General features: G+C 41.0%; 2 protein-coding genes across 6 annotated transcripts; one reads left to right on the forward strand and one right to left on the reverse strand.

The window, feature by feature from the left end:
- Window positions 1-1,163: 1,163 nt before the first annotated feature.
- Window positions 1,164-1,960, reverse strand: LOC112467252 (cytochrome b-c1 complex subunit 8). 2 transcript variants are annotated; one of them, XM_025035788.1, is made up of 3 exons: window positions 1,860-1,960; window positions 1,504-1,669; window positions 1,164-1,398 (listed from the first exon to the last, which is right to left on the reverse strand). In XM_025035788.1, the coding sequence occupies exons 2-3, from the start codon at window positions 1,655-1,657 to the stop codon at window positions 1,304-1,306; spliced, it is 249 nt and encodes an 82-aa protein (XP_024891556.1). In that variant the 5' UTR covers window positions 1,658-1,669; window positions 1,860-1,960; the 3' UTR covers window positions 1,164-1,303. The 2 variants fall into 2 exon arrangements, with proteins under 2 accessions (XP_024891556.1, XP_024891555.1); XM_025035787.1 differs by having other exon boundaries at window positions 1,847-1,956.
- A 1,066-nt stretch (window positions 1,961-3,026) lies between these two features.
- Window positions 3,027-20,759, forward strand: LOC112467251 (lysine-specific demethylase lid). 4 transcript variants are annotated; one of them, XM_025035783.1, is made up of 18 exons: window positions 3,027-3,695; window positions 8,279-8,495; window positions 8,574-8,734; window positions 8,907-9,272; window positions 9,404-9,682; window positions 9,776-10,268; window positions 10,518-10,645; window positions 10,786-10,980; window positions 12,964-13,418; window positions 13,506-13,767; window positions 13,842-14,670; window positions 14,760-14,968; window positions 15,047-15,271; window positions 15,366-15,447; window positions 15,536-15,945; window positions 16,260-16,386; window positions 16,729-16,871; window positions 17,160-20,759. In XM_025035783.1, the coding sequence occupies exons 1-18, from the start codon at window positions 3,477-3,479 to the stop codon at window positions 17,268-17,270; spliced, it is 4,911 nt and encodes a 1,636-aa protein (XP_024891551.1). In that variant the 5' UTR covers window positions 3,027-3,476; the 3' UTR covers window positions 17,271-20,759. The 4 variants fall into 4 exon arrangements, with proteins under 4 accessions (XP_024891551.1, XP_024891552.1, XP_024891554.1 ...); XM_025035784.1 differs by having other exon boundaries at window positions 17,223-20,759; XM_025035786.1 differs by lacking the exon at window positions 3,027-3,695 and adding an exon at window positions 5,746-5,828.
- The last annotated feature ends 2,143 nt before the right edge of the window (window positions 20,760-22,902 follow it).

Below are 22,902 nucleotides of genomic sequence, written 5' to 3' on the forward strand. Positions count from 1 at the left end.
AATCGGCAATCTTCGCCTTCGCCGCGATGCCTCAGGGTCGTATGCAATCGTATTCGAGACCGCGGCGGCACGGCGAATTCGTTCGTCATCTTTGCAAACATCTTCTCGGCTCTCCAAACTTTCAAATTTTCAACGAAAATGAAATAATGCCAACAGGTGCACCTGGGTTACCTGGGTATCATCGGACAATAGATATATAATTACATGTACATATATTAATGCACGCGAGTGGCGCGAGGCCCCGCTCTCAATCACCCAATCAAGTTGCACCTGACACGCACCGTGAAAGACGAAGAACGCCGAAGACCGGTATCGGTATCTTGAGCCAATAGAACTATCTGTTATAAAGGGACGTTCCAAGGAATGTAACTTGAGGAAAGGTGGGAAACACCTGTTGAAAATGCTCAAGTTTAATTGACCGGGTTGTGGTTAATGGCGGTCAATTTAATCTCGTCGCGCGTATTTAATGAATGTCGTATGACGTATAACAACAAATCTTCTAATCGTCTAATCTTATTCAATAAGACCAAGACAACGTCTCAAATAGGACAGTAGTGGAGAGAGTTGGAGACAGGTATTGTCCCACACCTTGAGGAAAATGGCATTCGTATTCCGGTTGGAGAGTCTAGTCGACCAGAACATCACGCTCATAGAAAAGAACGTGTCTCCGTTAAAAATTTAAAAAAAATTAATTCGATAACTTGGAAAATATAAATAAACCGTTGATTTCGTTACAATAATTAATTATCTACATTTAATTATTTGTATTGACTACGTGGCCGTGGTAATGTTACAGACTTAATATTTTTACAAAAAATAATAGGCAGAAAAATATTTATAAACTGTATAACGTCATTGTATACAGAACTGATTTTTACATTGTTTTGTAAAATAAGTATCTATTTTTAACCTCTATCTGGAGGATGGAAAGCCTATTTTTAGGCTCAATGAGGAAGCCTAACCTAGTATAACACTTTAACACGTACATATATGAAAGTTATAAGTAAAAATCATAAAGTCATGAAAAAAACCTGCCTGTTAAAAGTTAAACATGATATACGATATTTTTTATACGACTCATATTACGTATCGTTTATATATGTGCGCATACTCGTCATAACTCGTAAGAGAGGAAAGCAACAAGTTTATCAAGAAATCCAAAATATTTCTAGTACATATATATATTACGTCTTACACAATATTTATTCTTTTACTTTACACGTGAAGATAAGATTACGTTAAAGGCATTTCACCTTATAAATAAAAACTAAGTGCCATTAACTAGAACGTTATTCACCTATATTTATGTATCGTTCTCATAATCCTTGGGATTTTTGCGAGAAAGAGCAAGGTTCTTCTCTTTCGCCCAATTAACGAGCAGGTAGGTAAACATGAAGACTGCAACAACAAGAATCACCCATTAAAGCGTTAAGTTATGAAATAAATATAACGTCAAGTAATTAAATATGTACGCACTACGAACCACGTACTAAATACACTTACAAGGAGCAACGCGGAATATGCTGCCTCGGATGCGACGAATAGTGTTTGGAACACCTTCGGAGATTATTCCTTTGAAGGCTTTCTGCTCGTATGGACTGAGTCGAAAGAAGACGATGCCATTGATTTTGGCAAGGTTTCCGAACTCCTTCCCCATATTAACTAAAGTCTGAAAACGGTGCGTTGTTACGAGACCGTGACACATTTAGCGAAACATAACCAATCTCTCGCGTAGTGGTAACGAATATTCTTTAAAACGTTTTTTAATATCCCAAACTTGAATTTTAAAAGTTTCAGTAAAATCTAATACAATGTCGAAAACATGAAATAATTACGTAATACGTACGTTCTGTACTCACGACAACACGTAGCAGCAGAAGTCAGCAGAAGTGCCTGGAAGTCAGGAAGTGCCGCAATATTTTTACGATCACGTCTCCATAGATTTTCACAAGACCGAAGATGTGCCACTGCCCCGTGCCGTCTGATCATGGGCGCGTTCAGCAGATCAAGCCGCTCAGTAGCAGTCGAACGTGATTGGCTCTTACTTTTAGACCCAACAAATCAACGTAGCGTGTTGATAAGACGACACTCAACAGTTGTATCTGCTGAACGCGGCCAATGGCTGATGCGAATACGAAAGAAAAGCTGTGCCAATAACGAGACGAAGAAGAAGAAGGCTGAAGTCAAACGTGCGTGGCTCTTATGGAGAATTCACATTGCGTCCGATGTTCGACGTACGACGATCCGACATCCAATAGGAAATTTTTGTCTCTAATAATAAATTCTGTTATTGGATGTCGGATCATCGTACGTCGAACATCGGACGCAGTGTGAATCCTCCATTAAGCCCGTGTCACACTACGTATCGCGGACACGGATCGGATTGAGATTGCGGATCGCGGACCGTAATCTAGCCAATCATAGATGAGCAGCTCATCTGTGATTGGCTGACATCCGATCCGCGATCCGTAATCCCAATCCGATCCGTGTCCGCGATACGTAGTGTGACACGGGCTTTATGCTAGGTTTACAATGCGAGTCGTAAAGTCGTGAGTCGTAAGAATTGACCACTCACAGTCGATTATTCTCCTCAAATTCGATTGTGATTGGTCAATTCTTACGACTCACGACTTTACGACTCGCATTGTAGACCTAGCATAAGTTAACCGGAGTTTGGAAGCCTGAACTTGGAGCAGCAAAAAATTAGCGCCGAAAGTGATTCAAAACAAGTAACGTACTAAACTGCTGCTGCTGCCGTTCACTGCTCATGAAAATCCACCTTAAGGTGGCCGCTGACAGGCAAGATAGCGCGCAGACGCAAAGCAGACGGACGTGACGACGGAACCAGACGAAACGCCAAACGGATTTTGCCGTCCGCCGATGGCGCTCTCGTCGAGCCGTTACTCAAGTACTGCTGGCCACCACGGCGCGGCAGCGGGCACTGCGGGCAGGGCCGCCGGGCGGGGAGCGAGGGCAGGGGGGTGAGGGTAGCTCGGACTGCGCGGAGAGCGGAGAGCGGAGAGCGGAAAGCGGTGGCGCGGAGAGCGGAGGCGCGGAGAGAAGAGAGAACTCAGAGAAGTGGAGAGTGGAGAAGGTGATCAGTCGTGGTGAATGGCGGGTCGTGTACGAAGCTTCACGTAAGGTTGATGCTACATCCGCGTGATTCGTGTCCGTTGCGCGTCGTTTATCGTCAGGCAGCAGGAGCAGCGTCCAGTGGATCCGCGCGCAGGAACATGATCGATCCGGGAACTCGTGGTAACGTGGTTCCGCGATTAATTCGGGTCGAGTAGCGACGTCGTCGCCCGGTGGTGCCTGGCGCCGAGGCTTTTGCTCGAATTTAAAGTGCGTGCGGGCGGGCGGGCGGGCGTGCGTACGTGCGTGCGTGCGTGCCAGTCAGCCAGCCAGCGTCGAAGGAACGGACGGCGCGGCGCGGCGTGCCTCCGATCCCCGAATCACGGCATCACGACATCACGGCAATGGGATCGAGGAACAACGAGATTCGCGGCTGCGGGACGCACCGTTGCGCTCAAGATATGGCCTGCGATCGCACCGAGACCGACTTTGAGTTCACGGTGCCGCCGGAAGCTCCAGTGTTCGAGCCGACCAACGAGGAGTTCCACGACCCTCTCGCCTACATCGCCAAGATACGGCCGATCGCCGAGAGGTCCGGCATCTGCAAGATTAAACCGCCACCCGTGAGTAGCACCCAGGTCCCAGTCCAGGTCGTCGGGCGCACACGCGGACGGTCGGACGCATAGCTTCTATTCCCTATGCGCGTCGTCGCATCGCTCTTTGAACGTTGCCCCCCTTCTCGTCATATCCTCGACATCCTCGACGTCGATCCTATCCTATCCTTCCGCCTGGACTCTCTCTCTCTCTCTCTCTCTCTCTCTCTTGTCGCGCAGTCTGAAAGAAAGGGCACGAGAGTCGCATCCTCGAACGAGGAGTGCGCGACCTCGTTTTTATGTAAAACGCACTTTTTTCAAATAAGTAGAATGTCGTCGACGATCACGACAACGACGAGGACGAGGACGAGGACGAGGAACAAGAAGAAGCAAAGGTTCAGGGGGACTTGCTCGCGTGATCGACACGAGACACGCATCGTGTATTCCACCTTCCTCTCGCTGCGCGCTGCCTCTTCCACGAGGTCTCCATGTTTTCTCCGCCTGCGAAACGTAACACGCGTACGTGTGGTCACGCGTTGCGTTAGGATGTCGGACAAAGCGGCGAGAAGCGGCGAGAAGGGAAAGGAAACGTAGGAAAAAGAGTGGACGCTCCTGACCGTCGAGACGCTCGATATCGAACGAGATGGAAGCGAGATGGAAAAACTCTTCGTCGTCTCCTTTTCCGCTCGTCGCGACGTAACGTAACGTACGGCTGCACGACGGGATTACGGAATACCTTTCGCGGACGCGCATCGCCACGAACGTCGATGACAACGGTGATATTAGTAAAAAACAGTAACGGAAACATCGATACGAGCGTATATAGGGTCGCGTTAAATAACGATAAGTGCGCGCGGTGCGGTCGACCGCCCGCGCCATGTAAAATGGCGAGACACGAGGGCCTCGAGGAAATATCGGCGAGATGCTACGTCTCTAGAAAACTGAGGAAAAGGACGATCGCGAGGTCGCGATTTTATCCAAACAGAATAGTCGAACAGGACGCGCGCGTGCCGGCGCGGCGCGGCGCGTTCCCGTTATCGTCGCGTTCGCGACCGCGGCCGCGGCCGCGGCCGAAACCGAAAAACGTGCGCCTTTCAAACGCAACGGGCTCTCCTCCGGTCGCTTCCGCGTCGCTTCCGTCTCGTTCGCTGATCGCTCTCCTCGTCCCTCGAGCCAGTCGAGCCTCGAAGCGGAGTTTTTCCGTCGCGAGCGGGGCCGAGCGGGCGTGCGGGCGTGTTCCTGCCTGCCGCTGCCGAGTGCCGAGGAGAGAATCTCATCGCTGGGCGCGTTGCAGTTCGCCGCATGACATAATTTTTTTCCGCGCTATCGTCACCTTTCACTCCACGAGCTCTCTCGGCCGTAGCCTGCCAGGGTTCTCCCGTGCACGTCGGTCGGATCTGTTTGCCCCAACGCGAAACCTTTCGCGATCTTCCCATTCCCACCTGAGCTCGGAGCATCCACCCGAGTCCCGAGTCCCGAGTCGCCCGAATGGACGGACTCGTCCGTCGTCGGTTTTATGCCACCATTAGAAACTATTTGCGCCACCATCTTGTTTCCGTATATAAACGAGGAAAAACTCCGACGACTCCGGAAACTGCTTTTTCTTCCTACGACTAGCGTGGGCGACGCAAATATTCGAACAGATCCGCGAGAGACGCATGTTTTTTGGCTCGCGCGCGCGACGCGACCGAGACCGCGACGTAGAAACGTGGAGACGTGGAAATATCGTCCGCGTGAGAACGTTTTGCAGAAAAATGCAAAAACGTAGACGTTTAAGTACCTAATGACGAAGCGCTTAACGGTTAAACCCTACGTGCATATATATCGATCGCATGGCATCTGCCGCCCGATATACATAGAGTTAAGAGCTTAAAGTTCATCTTTTCCTTCTTCCTTCCTAAAACATGCTTTTCGCCTCTGACCAAATTTCTCCTCGTCCGCGACCGCGACATTTTGGCATTCACTTCCGCGTGCTTCGCCTCGCGTCGCGTCGCGACGCGAATTTTGAGCGACAAGTGCATTGAGATAGGTGGCAATCTTTAATACGCGACAGTAAAGATCGTGAGGAAGTACGTCTAGGCGAAAACGTAGCCGCACGAAGGTGAAATGATAACGCGCGCGCGCGTATACCGCGATGTCCGGACGTCGTTCTCTCTGGCAGGTGTAAGCCTGCCTGCCTGCCCGTCAAAACCTAGCGTCAAGGCGCCGCAAACTCTCGAATACGTATTGATTTTTACCTACGCCGGCTAATCGATACCTAATAATTATCCCGGCTGTAGTCGATTGTTTATTACTTTATTTTATTCTCTCTCTCTCTCTCCCTCTCTCTCCATTTGCTGAAACTTTGCAAGTTGTCTCTACGACGTTTCTTCTTACTTCGTTCCGATACGACCGATTTATGAGTGATTCTGCATAATTTACGACCGCGATGCATTGTTGTTTTATCTAATCTCTAATCGTTTAATTTTAACGCGTCATATCGATGGAAAACTCGGAGCTCGGAGCTGCTTTGTTTATTGCTTCCAATACGTGCATGAACAAGTGTAACGTGATGTGGGGAACGTTCGTCCAAGATGTCCAAGACGTTAGTGCGCAGTGTTGGCTATTTTTTGAGTAATCTTTATCAGCAATAGCGTTCTATATTGATAAAGGCTGAACGAGCAAATAAGTAAAATCCATTAATCGCGCATTTTGTACGAAAAAACACATTTTTTCGAGTTTGGTTTCATCCTGCGACACCGACACCTGCACGGCTTCTCAAACCGTTTAATGAGCCTCGAAATATTCCGATCAAGTGTCTCTTTCTTCTCTGTCGCCCGAGAGAACAGGGAATGACGCATATATGTGGCTGAAACTGCTGAAAGTAACGAGGTAAACTGCCATGCCGCGCCGTGGCAAGTTTACTTACATTGCACTTAGAACGTCCCAAAACGCGATCGTTACAAGTGCGAAAGGGATACAGTAAAGTAAAGTTTCCTCTATCGCGGATCCTCCCAAAAAGAATCGATAGAGGCATTATTTGCGGCGTCACGTCTGAACCGTCTGAACTAGTCTAAAGTTGGGCGCGGGGCGCGGGGCTCTCGGAGGGGAGGGAGGGGCCAGGAGGCGAGGGCATCGTACATCGTATATATCTGCATACTCGTGCATTATGACTATGGACATAAAAAATACAAAATTGTTTTTTTTTTTCTTCGTTCATCTAATATACATATATGATATAATCTGTTACTCGTTTTACATTTGACTCTTTACGTTGACGTTGCACGCTTCGAGTCCCAGCGTGCAAAACAAAAACTCGACTACGCCTACTTAATTAAAATTTTCTAAATTTTATTCACCATCTGTCTATACTTGACTTGCTTTCGGAGTATACGTCGCCCAATTCAATTGACAAATGAAAGAATCGTAATAAATTTTCCTACTGCGTGGAACGTCACCGAAAATCTGCGCTCCGCTGAATTTTGGTCCAACCAACTTGCACGGACGTTACGCTACGCACGATGAAGGAGCACGACGATGAAGGCAGCCTCTAACGCTTTCTAGAGCCTAGACGCCTAGAGGCTGATATTTGGCCGAGAGCACGCCGCCATTATGGAAGTTGTGTGTCGTAGCCGTCGTTACACACGGGCGTTGGACGCTTGCTGCTTAATTAGGCCTGTTAATTAAGCCTTTTACGATAAGTCGTATGTTTGACTTGTCGGAGTCGGAAGAATGAGGAACGTTTATTCTCGAAAAAGTACGTCTCTCCTTGAATCGTCGGCTGCGTTCCGACATACGACTTGGTTAGTGTAGAACCGATCAACGAAACTTGGTCGCGCATACAATTTGTTGCAGCGAACTTCGATATTAATATTAAATTCTTTAAATTTGGAAATCGACTTTTCTCTGTGCAACCATCCAAATGTTTCCAAGTCCTCGTAACACTTTATCGATTGTTTCGTTTCGTTGTTTCATTACATAATTATACGAGTAGAATCTCTATAAATAGAATATCTATAAATATGAATAACAATCAATGCACGTGCCATCTTGTAAATAAAAAATATGTAGATATACGTAGGTTTTCTACAATTTGTCTGTATAATAATATGTATTATATAGTGTAAAATATTTGTTATATTATATTATATTCAGGATAAAATACTTGGATAGAGTTTGTCAGATCTCAATATATAAACGAGATTAAATCTACACGTTGACATCTTTACTCCAAATTTAACCTGATGTGTGTACGATGTCTATCGAAGGAAGTTTGTTGAAAACTCACGTATCTTCTTATCCTTGCTATCGAACGTTAGACGTTAGTCGTTAGTTACAGTGAGGTAAGGGCCACGTATACCGCGCCTCTAGTTACGACCCGAAATAGTACCGGATCTCCAGCTCCGTGAATAAGTAATAATCCGCTGTCGATGTCACAAGTACATATAACTATTAATCGACTTTAAATTCAAAATATTTTTCTAAACTTAAACTTTATATGTACAAGTGAGTGAGGAGGGAGAGAGGGGAACCGAGAGAATTTTTATCCTTTATTCCAAATTTATGTCCAAATAAAACTATCAAATCAAACTTCTTTTTGTAGATATTCATTAACGTTATGGTTTGTGTTGCAGAACTGGCAGCCACCATTTGCCGTGGACGTGGACAAATTCAAATTTGTTCCGAGAATACAAAGGTTAAACGAATTAGAAGCCAAGACCAGGATAAAGCTTAATTTCTTAGATCAAATCGCAAAGTTTTGGGAGCTTCAAGGTTCCTCCTTGAAAATTCCGCTGGTAGAACGCAAGGCATTAGACTTGTATTCCCTACATAAAATAGTCACAGACGAAGGTAAATTTTATTTCTATATTTTATTTATCGCACACTTTATACGTTTACAGTTTTAATTTCTACGCGTTATATTTGCAGGTGGCATAGAAACTGTGACCAAGGAAAGAAGATGGGCAAAAATTGCCAATAAACTGGGCTATCCATCCGGACGAAGCGTAGGCAGCATATTGAAAAATCACTACGAGAGAATTTTATATCCCTTTGACGTTTTCAAGCAAGGAAAGACATTGTCAGATATTGTAAGTCAAATTTTGGCCCGCGGGAAATTATTCATTGTCACGTTCATATCACGTTAACATTCTCGTGAAATTAATTGTTTTTAATTTAATTATAATTTATTTAAACTAGTAATAATTATGCGATTATGTTTTGTAGTCACGTGCAAACTAATTTTTCGTTTGGTTTATATAGAAAATGGAGCCAGATTCGGACGCGAATGAGAAGAGGGATCGCGATTATAAGCCGCATGGCATAATATCTCGACAGCAAATTAAACCGCCAAATGAAAAATTCTCGCGGCGATCTAAGCGATTTTCCGGGCAAGAAGAGAAGCAAGATGCATCGATTAAACAGGAAGACTGCAAGGAGGAATGCGATTCGGACAATGAATGCAAGGATAAGATTAAAAACAGGCTCAGTTGCGATACGGATAAAAGCAAAGAACTTAAAAAATTACAATTTTACGGACCAGGCCCGAAAATGGCTGGCTTTAATACCAAAGAGGGAAAGAAATCTAACAAAACGCGTGGTTTGAAACTTGTTTACGATTTTGATCCTGTAAGTTTACGTTGACAATCTATTTATGTTATATAAATTTATAACACTTAACAATAAGAAATAGTATATAATTCAATAACTATATACTATGATAATTTAATTTTTTTATCTTTTCCTCCGTTCTCATTTAGTTGGCCAAATATATTTGTCACAATTGCGGGAGAGGTGACAATGAAGAAAACATGCTGTTGTGCGATGGATGTGATGACAGCTATCACACATTTTGCCTTATGCCACCATTGACGGAAATACCAAAGGGTGACTGGCGATGTCCCAAGTGCGTCGCCGAGGAGGTCTCGAAGCCAATGGAGGCGTTCGGCTTCGAACAAGCGCAGAGAGAGTACACGCTGCAGCAATTCGGAGAAATGGCTGATCAGTTCAAGAGCGACTACTTTAATATGCCTGTGCATGTGAGTCATCGCTGGCCATTACGAGAGATGCACACTCGTATATATATGTATATTTTTATCTTTGTTATATATTTAATAATTTTTTGTCTGTAGATGGTTCCAACATCACTAGTGGAAAAAGAGTTCTGGCGAATAGTCTCGTCCATCGACGAAGACGTGACTGTAGAATACGGCGCCGACTTGCACACGATGGATCATGGATCCGGATTTCCAACCAAGACCAGCGTTAATTTATTCACTTGCGATCAAGAATATGCCGAATCTTCGTGGAATTTGAATAATTTGCCAGTTTTACGTGGAAGCATCCTGGGTCACATTAATGCTGATATTAGTGGCATGAAAGTTCCTTGGATGTATGTCGGCATGTGCTTCGCGACATTCTGTTGGCACAATGAGGATCATTGGAGTTATTCCATTAATTATCTGCATTGGGGCGAACCAAAGACATGGTATGGCGTACCGGGTTCTCAGGCGGAACGTTTCGAGAAATCCATGAAGTCCGCCGCACCGGAACTGTTTCACAGTCAGCCCGATTTGTTGCATCAACTTGTTACCATTATGAACCCAAATATATTAATAAGCGAAGGTATGCCGTACATAGTGTTCACATACATTAAAAAACGAATACATTTCTATATATGTATAATTAAAAATATATAACAAATTTATAAAGATGATTTATCGTTGAAAAGAAAAGATCAGGAAACTTGTAAGATTTGTTTCTTCTAACTCAGATTATCTGAAATTTATCTAGTTTGCAACTGCAACATTTTTTTAAAATTTATTATTTTACATTTATTTTTATGGTTGATATAATTTTGTAATTGTTTAACAGGAGTACCGGTATTTAGAACAGATCAGCACGCAGGTGAATTTGTCGTGACATTTCCAAGAGCGTACCACGCAGGCTTTAATCAGGGTTACAATTTTGCAGAAGCTGTCAATTTTGCACCAGCAGATTGGGTATGTAAATCGTGGTACACTCGAATTCGTTTAGATCCGAATAAAATAGACGCGCGTGCGGTATTAGGACATTCGACAATTTAAATTATACCTTACACATACTCGAGTAGTAATACTAAAATAATTGTTTTTCTTATCAGCTTAAGATCGGACGGGAATGCATCACGCATTATTCAAATTTAAGAAGATTCTGTGTATTTTCTCACGATGAGCTAGTTTGTAAAATGTCATTGGATCCAGATACGTTAGATATCGGAGTCGCAACCGCGACGTATCACGACATGTTGCAAATGGTGGAGGATGAGAAAAAATTGCGGAAAAACTTACTAGAATGGGTAAGTCTATATATCAATATTTAATACTATATATTAGATTTCTTAATACGAACAACTTGTAGCATCTTATGACGCAATCTTTTAATGAGAATTTAAGATTTTAATTACTAATTAATTACCATTTGTCATCTCTAAATATTTAATGTTTTTTATATCAATTGTTTTACAACGAACCTAGTTTTGTTTTACTCTTTAACTGCTGCTGTACATTATTTATTCGTTGATACCCGAAATGTCGAATATTTTATATCTCAAGATTTAGGAAAGATGTTCCATATTCGTATCGCGTTTCGATATTCGTAGTACTTTCTTATTTCAAAATCGTCTTAAGATGCTAATGCGGCTCTGTTGCGATTGGTATATAACATCTTAAGCTTCCCGGGTATTCGCCGCTTGTCTGTTCTTGTTTGATAACATCAAAAAGCAAGAAATGACACGTTGAGAATTCTTGCGTGTCATTTCCAAATAAAAAGATATTTGCATGAAATAATACTTCGGCACAGTTTGAAAATACTCCGAGGTCTATCCCTTTCCCTTGACACTTGACAGTCAATAAACAGCCGTAAAATGAATGTAATACGAAGCCTAGTCATGTGCTTGCGCATAAGCCTGTATGACTAGGCTTCGTATTACATTCATTTTACGGCTGTTTATCGACTGTCAAGTGTCAAGGGAAAGAGATAGACCTCGGAGTATTTTTGAAGTGTGTTGAAGTATTATTTTATGCAAATATCTTTTTATTTGGAAATTGCACGCAAGAATTTTCAACGTTTCTCGCTTCTGACGTCATCAAATAAGGAGTACGGCGAGTATTCAGAAGCCTTAAAGGGCCTAAGCAGAATGCTGATTTGTAATTTTAAGACAATGTTTTGTGCTTTAAATCTTTGTTTTTAGTAACCCACAATACTGTCTTGTGCTTTAAAACTAACGTTTTAAACGTGTGTACGAAGTGTCAATATTTGTGAGACTTGAGACACAAGACAGTATTGTGCGTTATGAAAAATAAAGATTTAAAAAGCATAAAACATTATCTTAAATTTCTATAAGACAGTCATTCTGCTCAGGCCCTAAGATTGTACCTAAGACGGTTTTAAATATAATATAAGATCCGACTACGAATACCAGGGCCGATACGGTCTTGTTTCCAATGGAAAAGATCTAATGTGTGAACACTGGCAATACCGTTGTGGAAGGTCAATATATTTAGGCCAAGTAGTACGTCGTTACGTGCCAACAGCGCTGAGCGCGCTGGCGGCTGACGCACATGCGCGCGCACACGCGCACACACACGAATACGAGCACACAGCACACATACGCACACGCGGGCCGCGCGGCGCGGCAAAATTCGTATATATATGCACTCGCGGTATCCTGGTATCGTCGTCAACGACGTCAACCATTTGGAGCTGGCAGGACAATCTGTCCACGTTATAAACGTAATTAGTGTCGCCACGTATTTTCATTATTGCCGATTCCGTCGAACCTGCTGTTATCGTTGCGTTCTCGTGGCCGAAATAATTCGCGTAATCGTGACCGTCAGCCTTGACTGACTTTTATTCGCTGCACCTTTATTCTAGTTATGTAACTTACATATAGGTGAGTAAAGAGGTTATGTTTTCGAAGCCTTGTGCCATGATGCTAAACTAAACGCGCAGCGTTTGGTCTTCTCGCGTTCTCGCGGCTGTTTCGCAGGACTTGCCTGGAAGTGCGTATTTACGCGCCAAATCCTCGGGGCGGTGCGTCACGTTGATCGCGTGAACCAGCGTGAACGCGTCCATTCCCGAATCCCGCCATACCGCGTTACGTTCGCCCTCCGCAGATGGATACGTATGCGTCAGTGAAATACAATTTTCAATTCGATATCGCTATTCTAGATTTAATGATTTATGTCATATCAAGTGTTTCATTAAAAAGTCGCTAAGACACGAGAGACAGATTTAGTGTATTTGTGGATAACACATCTGGATAACTTGGTCTGTTCAGGGTGTGACGGAGGCGGAACGTGAGGCTTTCGAGCTTCTACCAGACGATGAGAGACAGTGCGAAGCATGCAAGACTACCTGTTTCCTGAGTGCAGTTACATGTTCGTGCCACAGCTCGCAGTTAGTTTGTCTGAGACACTTTGCTGAGTTGTGTACCTGTCCACCAGAGAAGCATACGTTGCGTTATCGATATACGTTGGACGAGCTACCGATCATGTTGCAAAAATTAAAACTGAAGGCTGAGTCGTTTGACTCGTGGGTGACCAAAGTGAAGGAAGCGATGGTTCCTAAAAATGACAAAATTGAATTAACCGAGTTGAAAGAACTTTTGAACGAAGCTGAAAACAAAAAGTTTCCCGAGAGCGAATTACTGACGGCTTTAACGACCGCTGTGCAAGATGCTGAGAAATGCGCGAGCGTTGCGCAACAGCTATTAAACAACAAACAGCGTACGAGGTTGGTACAAGCGTAAGATTTTATTGCGGCTTCTGTATTGTGATTCATATGATTTTATTTGCTTTTACACAATTCTCATTTGTATAGGACTAGACAAACGGTCGATACCGCTAAGTATAAGCTCACTGTGGAAGAATTAACACTTTTCTATAAGGAATTAACCAACCTGTGCTGTGAGCTTAAGGAATCGGATGGCGTAAAATTTATACTCGATCAAGTATTACAGTTTCAAAAGGATGCGGCAGAATTGGAGAAAGACGAGAAATGCGATGTTGAGAAATTGAAGAAATGCATCGATTTTGGTGATTCTATTTGCATCGAATTACCCCAACTAGTACGATTGAAACAAGTATGTAACCACACAGACGTATGTTTATTTTTAAAAGTAGATATTTTGTTTCACTAAAATATTTTATTTTACAGAAATTGGCACAGATACAGTGGCTAGAAGAAGTAAAATCCCTCCAAGATGATCCGAAATCTATTAGTCGCGAAGAGCTTGCCAAATTGATCGAGAAAGGCATGACGATACCGCCTCATGTCAAGATCGAAGATAGATTGTCAGAATTGCACGCGTTAACGAAGGCGATCGATAAGTGGGAAGAGAAGGCCAAAGTGTTTCTCAACACCAAAAATAGACGAACTATCGTGGCTGTGGAAGAGTTTATTCGCGAGGCTGATAAGGTTGAGGCATATTTGCCGAGTTTGGATACTCTTCAAGATATTCTGAACAAAGCGAAGACGTGGACGAAACTGATCGACGATATACGAGCGAGAGAGAACTTTCCGTATTACGATACCTTGGACGATTTGTTAAGGAAAGGAAGAAACATCCCTTTGCATCTAAATGACCTTCCGACGCTGGAATCTACGCTTTCACAGGCGAAAGGATGGAAAGAAAGGACCGCGAGAACATTTCTGAGGAAGAACTCGCACTATACGCTGATGGAAGCTCTATCGCCGCGAATCGGCGTCGGTGTACAGGCAATGAAAACTAAGAAGAATAAAGGCGACGAATCCATAGGCGCCGTTTATGTCTGTGATACAAAATTGGACGATTCTAGCAACTCGGCGAACGTGGTAGCTGCCTTCAAGCTGGCAGAACAGCGCGAAATGGAGGCTATGAGAAGCTTGAGAGAGAGAAATTTGATGAAGATGAAAGTTGAAGTAGAAGATTCCAAGTATTGCGTTTGCCGGCGACCAAGATTCGGCATTATGCTCCAGTGCGAGCTTTGCAAGGATTGGTTCCACAGTAAGTACAACAATTTAAATAACCAAAGATAGTTATTTTATATTGTCTCGTTATGTGTGTACATATATGTGTGAACTTTTATTTCACAGCAAACTGTGTGCCTCTGTCTAAGACATCATACAAAGGTAAACCACCAGGGCCGAGGGACATGAAGTTTTTGTGTCCGTGCTGTCTACGTTCTCGACGACCTCGTCTGGAAACTATACTGGCTCTCTTAGTGAGCCTTCAGAAAATTCCGATCCGATTGCCAGAGGGAGAAGCGTTGCAGTGCTTAACGGAACGCGCGATGAATTGGCAGGTAGTTATTCTCATCAAATATGTTATAACATCATCTAAATAAGTAAATGGTGTCTTTAACTAAATGTATATTAATTAGGATCGAGCGAGGAAAGCTTTGTCTACCGACGAAGTCTCATCGATACTGACGAAACTTTCTGTAATGTCGCAAAAGTTAGTAGAAGCTGCAGCGAGAGAGAAAACGGAAAAAATTATCAGCAGCGAGTTGAAAAAGGCAGCGAATAATCCTGAATTGCATCAAAGAGTGCAGGCTATCGCGCCACTTAGCGGAGTGCATTCGGATGATAGCACGCTTAGCACTGCTGTGAGTACTGATTGCGATTTATATATATATTAATTATAAATAATGTTGCTTATAAGTAATAAAACGAAATATATAAATATTTTAAATATTTCAGGATGACGATGACGATATTGTTACCTTGGATGACGAACCAACATGTAGTACTTTCAATAGTAATGAACACGCATATTCATATAGTAAGTTTCTCGAATAGCGATACATATATGCAATGTATTTGAAATATTTAATCGGAAAATAATTGCATTTTATATATTATTATTTCAGTCTCGAAAGTTCGGCGGAAAACTCAATCGAGTGACAGTGAGTCATTCGGTACATTATCTTCAAGTACGAGATCGCGTTTGGAGGAACTTATGATGGAAGGTGACTTGTTAGAAGTCGCATTGGACGAAACACAGCACATTTGGCGCATATTGAGTTACATGAATACTCACAACACCATGCGGAAATACAAGTCGCTCGAGGAAGTCCAAGCGAATATCAATCAGGAGATGAAGGATGTGAAGAAACGGGGTAGGAAGAGGAAATCAGAGGAGTTCGAGTTACTTAAGAAAATCGGGCGACAAAAAGCTGATGAGAAAAATGTGGTTAAACGCAGCAAAAGCGGCGGTCCTATCACTAAGGAAAAAAGACAGAGCAATTCACCGATCCCTGTAAAGCGCGGACCTCGAAAGGTAATTGACTCTCCGGTATTGATTGTGTCTCGAATTAAATCTTTCGTATTAATAAAAATATTAATTTTGTTAGAAATGATAAATTAATGAAGTCAGCAAATTTTCATGGTAAATTTGCATTCCACCTAATTTACACATAATAGCTTTAAATTCATGATAAGAGTACTTAATTCTGTTTTGTGAACATCATCGAATAAGTCGATGATTTTTAGGAAGTTTAAATTTGAGACATTTTTTAATGATCTATGACAATCGGTAATTCATAGTTTTGGCGAACGTTGAACAGCTTAATTTCAGTTAAATATGAATTGCAGATGAAACGCAAGAGCGAGGGCGATGAAAGTCCTAGGAAGCGAGGCGGTAATCGCACGAAGAAGACCAAGCAAGAAAGTTCGGACGAAGAGGACGATTGCGCGGCGGTTAACTGCTTACGGCCTAGTGGTAAGGACATTGCCTACAATATATTTGCAACGTGGTTTTAATGATATCTTCTAATAAGCGTTATAAATGTTCTTTCTCTCTCTCTCTATATATATATATAATAAAGATATTTGTCGCAATATATACAATGTGGATATTGTCAGTAATAAACATTATATTGCCAATGATTGTGTACATAAATTTTTTGATCATACAGTGTGTATCAAATATGTTATACGAATTATTTTCATGTATATGATTTAATTTGAGAGTATTTTGATTATACCCTTATTTGTTACTTTTTAAAATTATATTTTTATTTTGTCTATATTTCAACACGTATTTATTTTATTTGTTATTTAGGTAAAGAAGTAGATTGGGTTCAGTGTGACGGTGGCTGCGAAGGTTGGTTCCATATGCATTGTGTCGGATTGGATCGTACAGAAATTGCGGAGGAAGATGATTATATTTGTAGCAACTGTAAAGAAGCCGATAAAAGTGCATCGGTAAGGAAAAAAGTGTTCGGAAAAACATAATGTGTATCGTTTTTTTTTTTTTTTTTTTAATTTTGTAAAACCGACAAGGTTATGTACATTATCGGATTGTGTATATTATCGCCCGCATTTTATATTTTATTTCATAGGTATAATAAATATGCATGTCAGCGAATATATGTAAACGTTCCACATCATGAAATTTTATTCGACAAGGTTTTAGTTTTACGTCTTTGTTGCATTGTTTTGTTATGCACTCGACTATAGTTTTAGAGGCAGTCTTTTTTGTGTTAAACATAGTCGAGATCCGCGCCAGATCCGGCTGAATCATTAGGCCTGGATGCACTTCTTTCCCTTTCTCAGCCCCAGGAGTACCATGGCAGCACCACCGACACAGAAGCGGGTGTCTAGGAAAACGACATTCCTCGTCCTAGGATTCACTAGCCCACTTCGTGTCGTCTGTTAGCTCCGCACGAGGCTCCGGGACGTTTGCGATAATAGCGACTCTCGATCTATGAACTCGCGATGCAAAGTTAACGTTAACCATCGTTTCTCACCGAACTATTGCAGGTCGTACGTTATTCGAATATCGTTTATCAGCGAGCGAGCGAACTTAAGATGCAAAGTATTATAGCATAGTTGAATTACGGTATAGCGATCATACATAGTGAACATTTCTTATAAATTGTGGTTTTCATTTGTATTTTGCAAAGATTATAGATATTTAGATGCTAGTAGCATCGCTAGTCAATCATCGATCCGCATTTATACATCGATCTATGAAAATTTCATTCACAATTAGGGACAGTGCTGCACAATGCACGATATCGAAAAATTATTTCTATGCTTCCATGTACACATACACAATCAACGCACTTACGCGCGTGCGTCTTGGAATTCGATTGTACGAAGATACATACGCTAGTTTTACCTTGACCTACGCACGACTGTGAAAGTATTCGTCTGTGTTGTTTCGTTGGATTGATATTTTTTTTTTTTTTTTTTTTTTTTACGAAAAATTATTGATTTTATTTCACACCAACAGCGGACGAATCACGGATGAACCGTGATGTACGCCTTTATAGTTTTGTAATCGATTTTTCCGTAGAGATGAATGTTATTGCCGGTTTTTTTTTTTTAATCTTATGTAATCGCGCCTTTCACTGTGGATGATACGAGATAGTTTCTACGCGAGATAATTAACGATCTGTGACCACGAGATGCTGCATCATTTGCAGCAATCTTAACAACACGGTCTATAATGCGTGTTATCTTAACTATTAATATTGGTATACCCTGAAATGAGGATATATTACAAGCCGATTAACCCGATGAACGATATTCTCGAAGATGTTGTCGGTTCAACAATGATTTATCCACAACCAATCGTTCCGGAATATGGCGTTACGACGGCGAAGTGTCCGTCGATCTTTTGTATCGGCTTTCAAAACGTCTGTTGGGTGCACAAAGCGACAAGCGAGGATTTCCTTTGCGCCGATCCGATCGTATGTACAGAATAGACTGAGAGATGTGTGTATTATGATTATACATAAATATAGATTATACATATAGGATATTAGAATATATCAGAAGATAGAATAAACATAAGCTATAGTTTGTATAAAATAAAAAGAAACGATTCAGACAAGCAGATAAATTAGCATATCTACTCTGCCTTCCCGAAATAGTAATCTGTAAATATTCTGTTTTTGCACCAGAGGCTATACAACTCTACTGTGTTTTGCGTTTACACTTGTTTATAATTTTTACGACTCTCCTCATCTTATATCTGTTCGTCATCTATGCAATTTTCCAAATTCTTAACCATAGAGCTGCATTTTATCATGTTCCTCTTTTCAAATAATTGTCAAAATTAAGTTACTGAATTATTAAGTACAACAATTTTGTGGATTATTATCACATAACGTGGATAAGATTATTAGTTTGTATTTCAGAGAGTATACAATCAAATAATATTAAGCAGATACGTTATTAGATTGCAAGATTTATTAGAGAAGCATTTTATGAAGACGTTGATTTTTGCGATAAGCCGCGTTGACTTTCCACCAAGAATGCCATTATTCTATATGTAGAACGTCTTATCACAAATTGAGATTGGATATTTGAACGAGCGTTGATTCTGATACGAATTTTCGAAATTCGCTTTATATCAATATCTTTAACTATTATTTCTTTTTTAACTACTATGAAAAGTTTGTGTTTCTTAACTTAACGTAAAAGTTCCATCCAATGCGAAATGTATGCGGAACGCAGAGTGTTTTATATTATAGAGCAAGAACTTTTATCTTAGGCTAAATCGCGAATAAATCGTGAACGAGTCTGAAAGAATTATATATAAATATAATTACTGATAAAAAAATTGAAGAATCTTGAGTTTTGTAGCAAAAACCCGAAAAGATTAAATCAACGACAGCACAGTGTGTTTTAAATAGTTGTATACTTGTTGGATAAACCTTGACGTTTGATGAACGAGCTTTGCTAACGAACACGGAGGATTATTGTTCTAGTATTAATTATAGCCTAAGAGAAACGTTGAAGAATTCGATTGATAGAATTTTATTGTAACACGAATTTATTATAAAACTGACTCTACTGACAAATTCTAGCCACTAGTACATTGTCGGCAATGAGTATGCTACTTTTTATTTAAAACAGGCTGTGAAACAAAGAATCGACGAGTTGTGTATACATATATTTTTGTATAGATCAATAAGATCGAATAATCGGTAATTTCGATTAATGTTGGACGTGACGCAGGTAATATAATCTAACAGATTTCTAATGATAGCATTTTCAAGAACGCTAACATTAGTCGTTGACATTTCGATATCTTTGTCTCATTATTTTTTCTTTCTTAATATAACAATGTATAATATCAATTCAGTTTCGGTACTAGAAAAACGGGACGCAAGATATTTAAAATTAAAATATTTTGTGTTTGACAGTTATACATATTATATTTATCTTTGTTGAGCGTGCATTGTCAATGCGTTACCGTAAAGGGAAATCGGAACGGTATATCGTCTTATGTATTCTAGCTAGATTCTAACTACTGTACTACTGCGTTACCGTGAGATATTTGTATCATTTCAGATTATTAATTACTCGTTAGATACCTAAGGCACAAGTGCCTACATGCCTTTCTATCTAACACCCTATTACGTGCATCGACTTTCTCGTTGTGCGCAAACATCTCGGCAGCATCATTCTCAGCGTAATATGAAATAGTCGTGCAAATTGTGTTAAATTAGCGTAAATTACTCGTGATTATTTAGTCCATTGAATGATGAATGTTACATTTTTACGCAGCTAATAGTTTTGTAAATATACTTTTACCTTGATATGCGCGCACACACATGCATAAACACAACGAAATTCTTTTCTAAATAGTGGGGATAATATTTTTGCAGAATTAATACTCGAAGCAGTTTTTGAGAGAAGTGACATTTTCACGGATTAGAATTTTCATTACTGGGATAGGATTTTTCATACTTAGCGTAGTCTTTTTTTTCTAATATAGATTATTATATAATTAAAGCTGCGATCTTCTCCGCAGCAGGTAAATATTACGAATGATTCTGGTATTCTGTTGTGAATTTATTATATTCTCGAGCGCCTCTACAGTTTTACCGTAATTTATCTTGAAACCTTTTGACCAGGGCGTGTATAATTTACTCGCCATCGAATAATTGTATAAAGCGAAACATTTCTGTAACTTCTGAAGGCTAACTTAATATGTATAGCGATAAAGATATATCATCACTTTGCAATAGGACCTTATTTGAGGCGAAGCCCCGCTCCTTTCGATAAGAAAGCGATTTACTTCTTGTTGCATATATTATCGTAGATGTATCTATGAATAAATCACTTGACGTCAAAGAAGCCGTTATCTAATTCTCGTAGTATTTTATGTGCTTTTAAGTTTGATATTATCCGATAATCCGATTAGATTCTTGATGTGACTGTTTCATATTTGCTCTTAATATCCGATATTGGTCTCTGTTATGTCTTATCTCACTGTTCTCGCCTCTCACCGTTATACTTTTAATAGCCGCAAAATTATGAACTTAGTTCAATTTCTTAAAATCTTGTTAATTATATATATTAGTAAAAAAATTATTAAATTACAAAATTATGTATAGTGGCGAAAAAAATTAAGTTTGTCACGTAACGAGGATCTAGTACAATTAAGTTTTATATATTTTTTAAATCTTTATGTAAGCTTTGTCTTTGCGCCATAGAATACTTGTTTATATTTTTGTATTATTGTATTATTCTAACGCGTAAACGTTCTCGGAAAAACTTGAAAAATTATCTCGGGAGATGAAACCTCTCTGGGGAGTCCGGGACGGTTTATCTCTCTCTCTCCCTCTCTCTCTCTCCATCCCCCGCGAGGTAACATTATTTAGAAGGGGTAGATGTCGATGACCGTAGAAGCATATTCAACGTGGTGGGAGAGATAGAATGTCAATAAAAGTCGAGGGAGACGTGAATTTCTGGCTCAATGTGACTACACGTTCTGAAAGTGGAAAACGGAAAGGGCGCTCGAGCGATATCATGCAAGCATGTACTCTTTTATGCGAGTCATTTAACAATCTTGCATAATTTAGATAATGAAAATATTGAAAACATATTTCTTTTTATCTACGATTTATTTTCTCATATAATTTAATGGAGATAAACGCGATAACGAGTATTTCTTCGTTGTAATGAGAATCGTAAAACAAAACGATCGAGCCAAACCGTTTTCGCGAGTCGCGAGTTGCGATGATGCGTTTCGATATCATGATTGGGGACGGGAGTATCGGGACTCGAGACAGCAGCTGACCTCAACGACGATATAGGAATGAGTCAACTTGTATTTTTTCGAACCCAACGTATATTACTTGGTGAAAAATAAGTCATCGTCATGGCGGTCTCGCGTTTTGCATCCGAATGAAATGTATTACAATATTACCGTGAATTCGTTGTTCCGGTTGTCCGTGCATGATTTTAGCCGAGCCTCTTATAAGATAAGGTCATGGTTCTTACAAGATAAATCATAAATTATTACAGTAAACTAATTACGTTATACAAAGATAGCAAATTAATTATACGAATTATATAAGGTATATATCAATAATAGTATTAATTTTATAATTATAAAAACATGTCACGTATGTAATATTTATATAAAATGACAAAACGTTGCATATTTATGTTAATTTTCATATATATGTCGGACGTTTTAAGTTTCGTTTAAAGTAAAATATAATTGTATTTTGTGATTTCATATTTTTATTTCTAAGGATAATTATAATAGATATAAAGTTAAGAGCGAGAGCCGGGATAAGCGTCTTTCAATAAAGAAAAATTGTTCGAATTATTAGGCATATTATATAAGAGATAGTGCGGTCGGTGCGGTGTAAATCCGATTCAAATTCCGCGCTTTCCAAGAAATTGTAATTTATTAAATCAAACTGAAGTGAGTTGTAAGTCGCAACCATGCAGTAGTCAGCTCGTTCAGCTCGTGCTACAGTGATTGAATAGTGCACAAGTTAAAAATGCTGCAAATAATTCGGTAATTGATCTTTAAATATATTTATTAAATGGAATTCGGTACACGCATACACATACACTCGAGGTCGCGGGACCAGCGTGTATCACACGGATCAAACTCGGTGCGTTCAGCCGATACTCCGCTAGCCTAGCAATTGTGAGCAGTCGCTCGTTTCCTCTCCTTTTAATCTATTGGGTCAAAGGAGAGGAAACGAGCGAAAACGAGCGACTGCTCACGATTGCTAGGCTAGCGGAGTATCGGCTGAACGCACCCACTGTCCTAGTGTCTAGTGTCATCCTGTCGCCGCCCGATCGCCGGATGCCGAGCCGGCCGAGCGTCGAGCGCCGAGCGCTTCGAGTGTTTTCGCGCGTTTTCGGCAACGATCGGTCCGCTGGCGCGCGCGGCGCGCGGCGCGCGGTGTTTGGAGACTTCGGAGCTCGGAGCATTGGAGCTGGAGCGCACCGCTCGCGTCTCGCGCCGCGC

This window comes from Temnothorax curvispinosus, unplaced genomic scaffold, assembly GCF_003070985.1.
Source record: "Temnothorax curvispinosus isolate PA1 unplaced genomic scaffold, ASM307098v1 QBEX01017109.1, whole genome shotgun sequence".
Classification (NCBI taxonomy): domain Eukaryota; kingdom Metazoa; phylum Arthropoda; class Insecta; order Hymenoptera; family Formicidae; genus Temnothorax; species Temnothorax curvispinosus.

Excerpts from the sequence above, each read along its gene's own strand:
- LOC112467252 (XM_025035788.1), bottom strand. The coding sequence starts at position 1,657 with ATGGGGAAGGAGTTCGGAAACCTTGCCAAAATCAATGGCATCGTCTTC. Across the intron at positions 1,399-1,503 it reads CATATTCCGCGTTGCTCCTT|TCTTCATGTTTACCTACCTG; the intron begins GTAAGTGTATTT and ends TTGTTGTTGCAG.
- LOC112467251 (XM_025035783.1), top strand. The coding sequence starts at position 3,477 with ATGGGATCGAGGAACAACGAGATTCGCGGCTGCGGGACGCACCGTTGC. Across the intron at positions 3,696-8,278 it reads GCAAGATTAAACCGCCACCC|AACTGGCAGCCACCATTTGC; the intron begins GTGAGTAGCACC and ends TTTGTGTTGCAG. Across the intron at positions 9,683-9,775 it reads ACTTTAATATGCCTGTGCAT|ATGGTTCCAACATCACTAGT; the intron begins GTGAGTCATCGC and ends TTTTGTCTGTAG.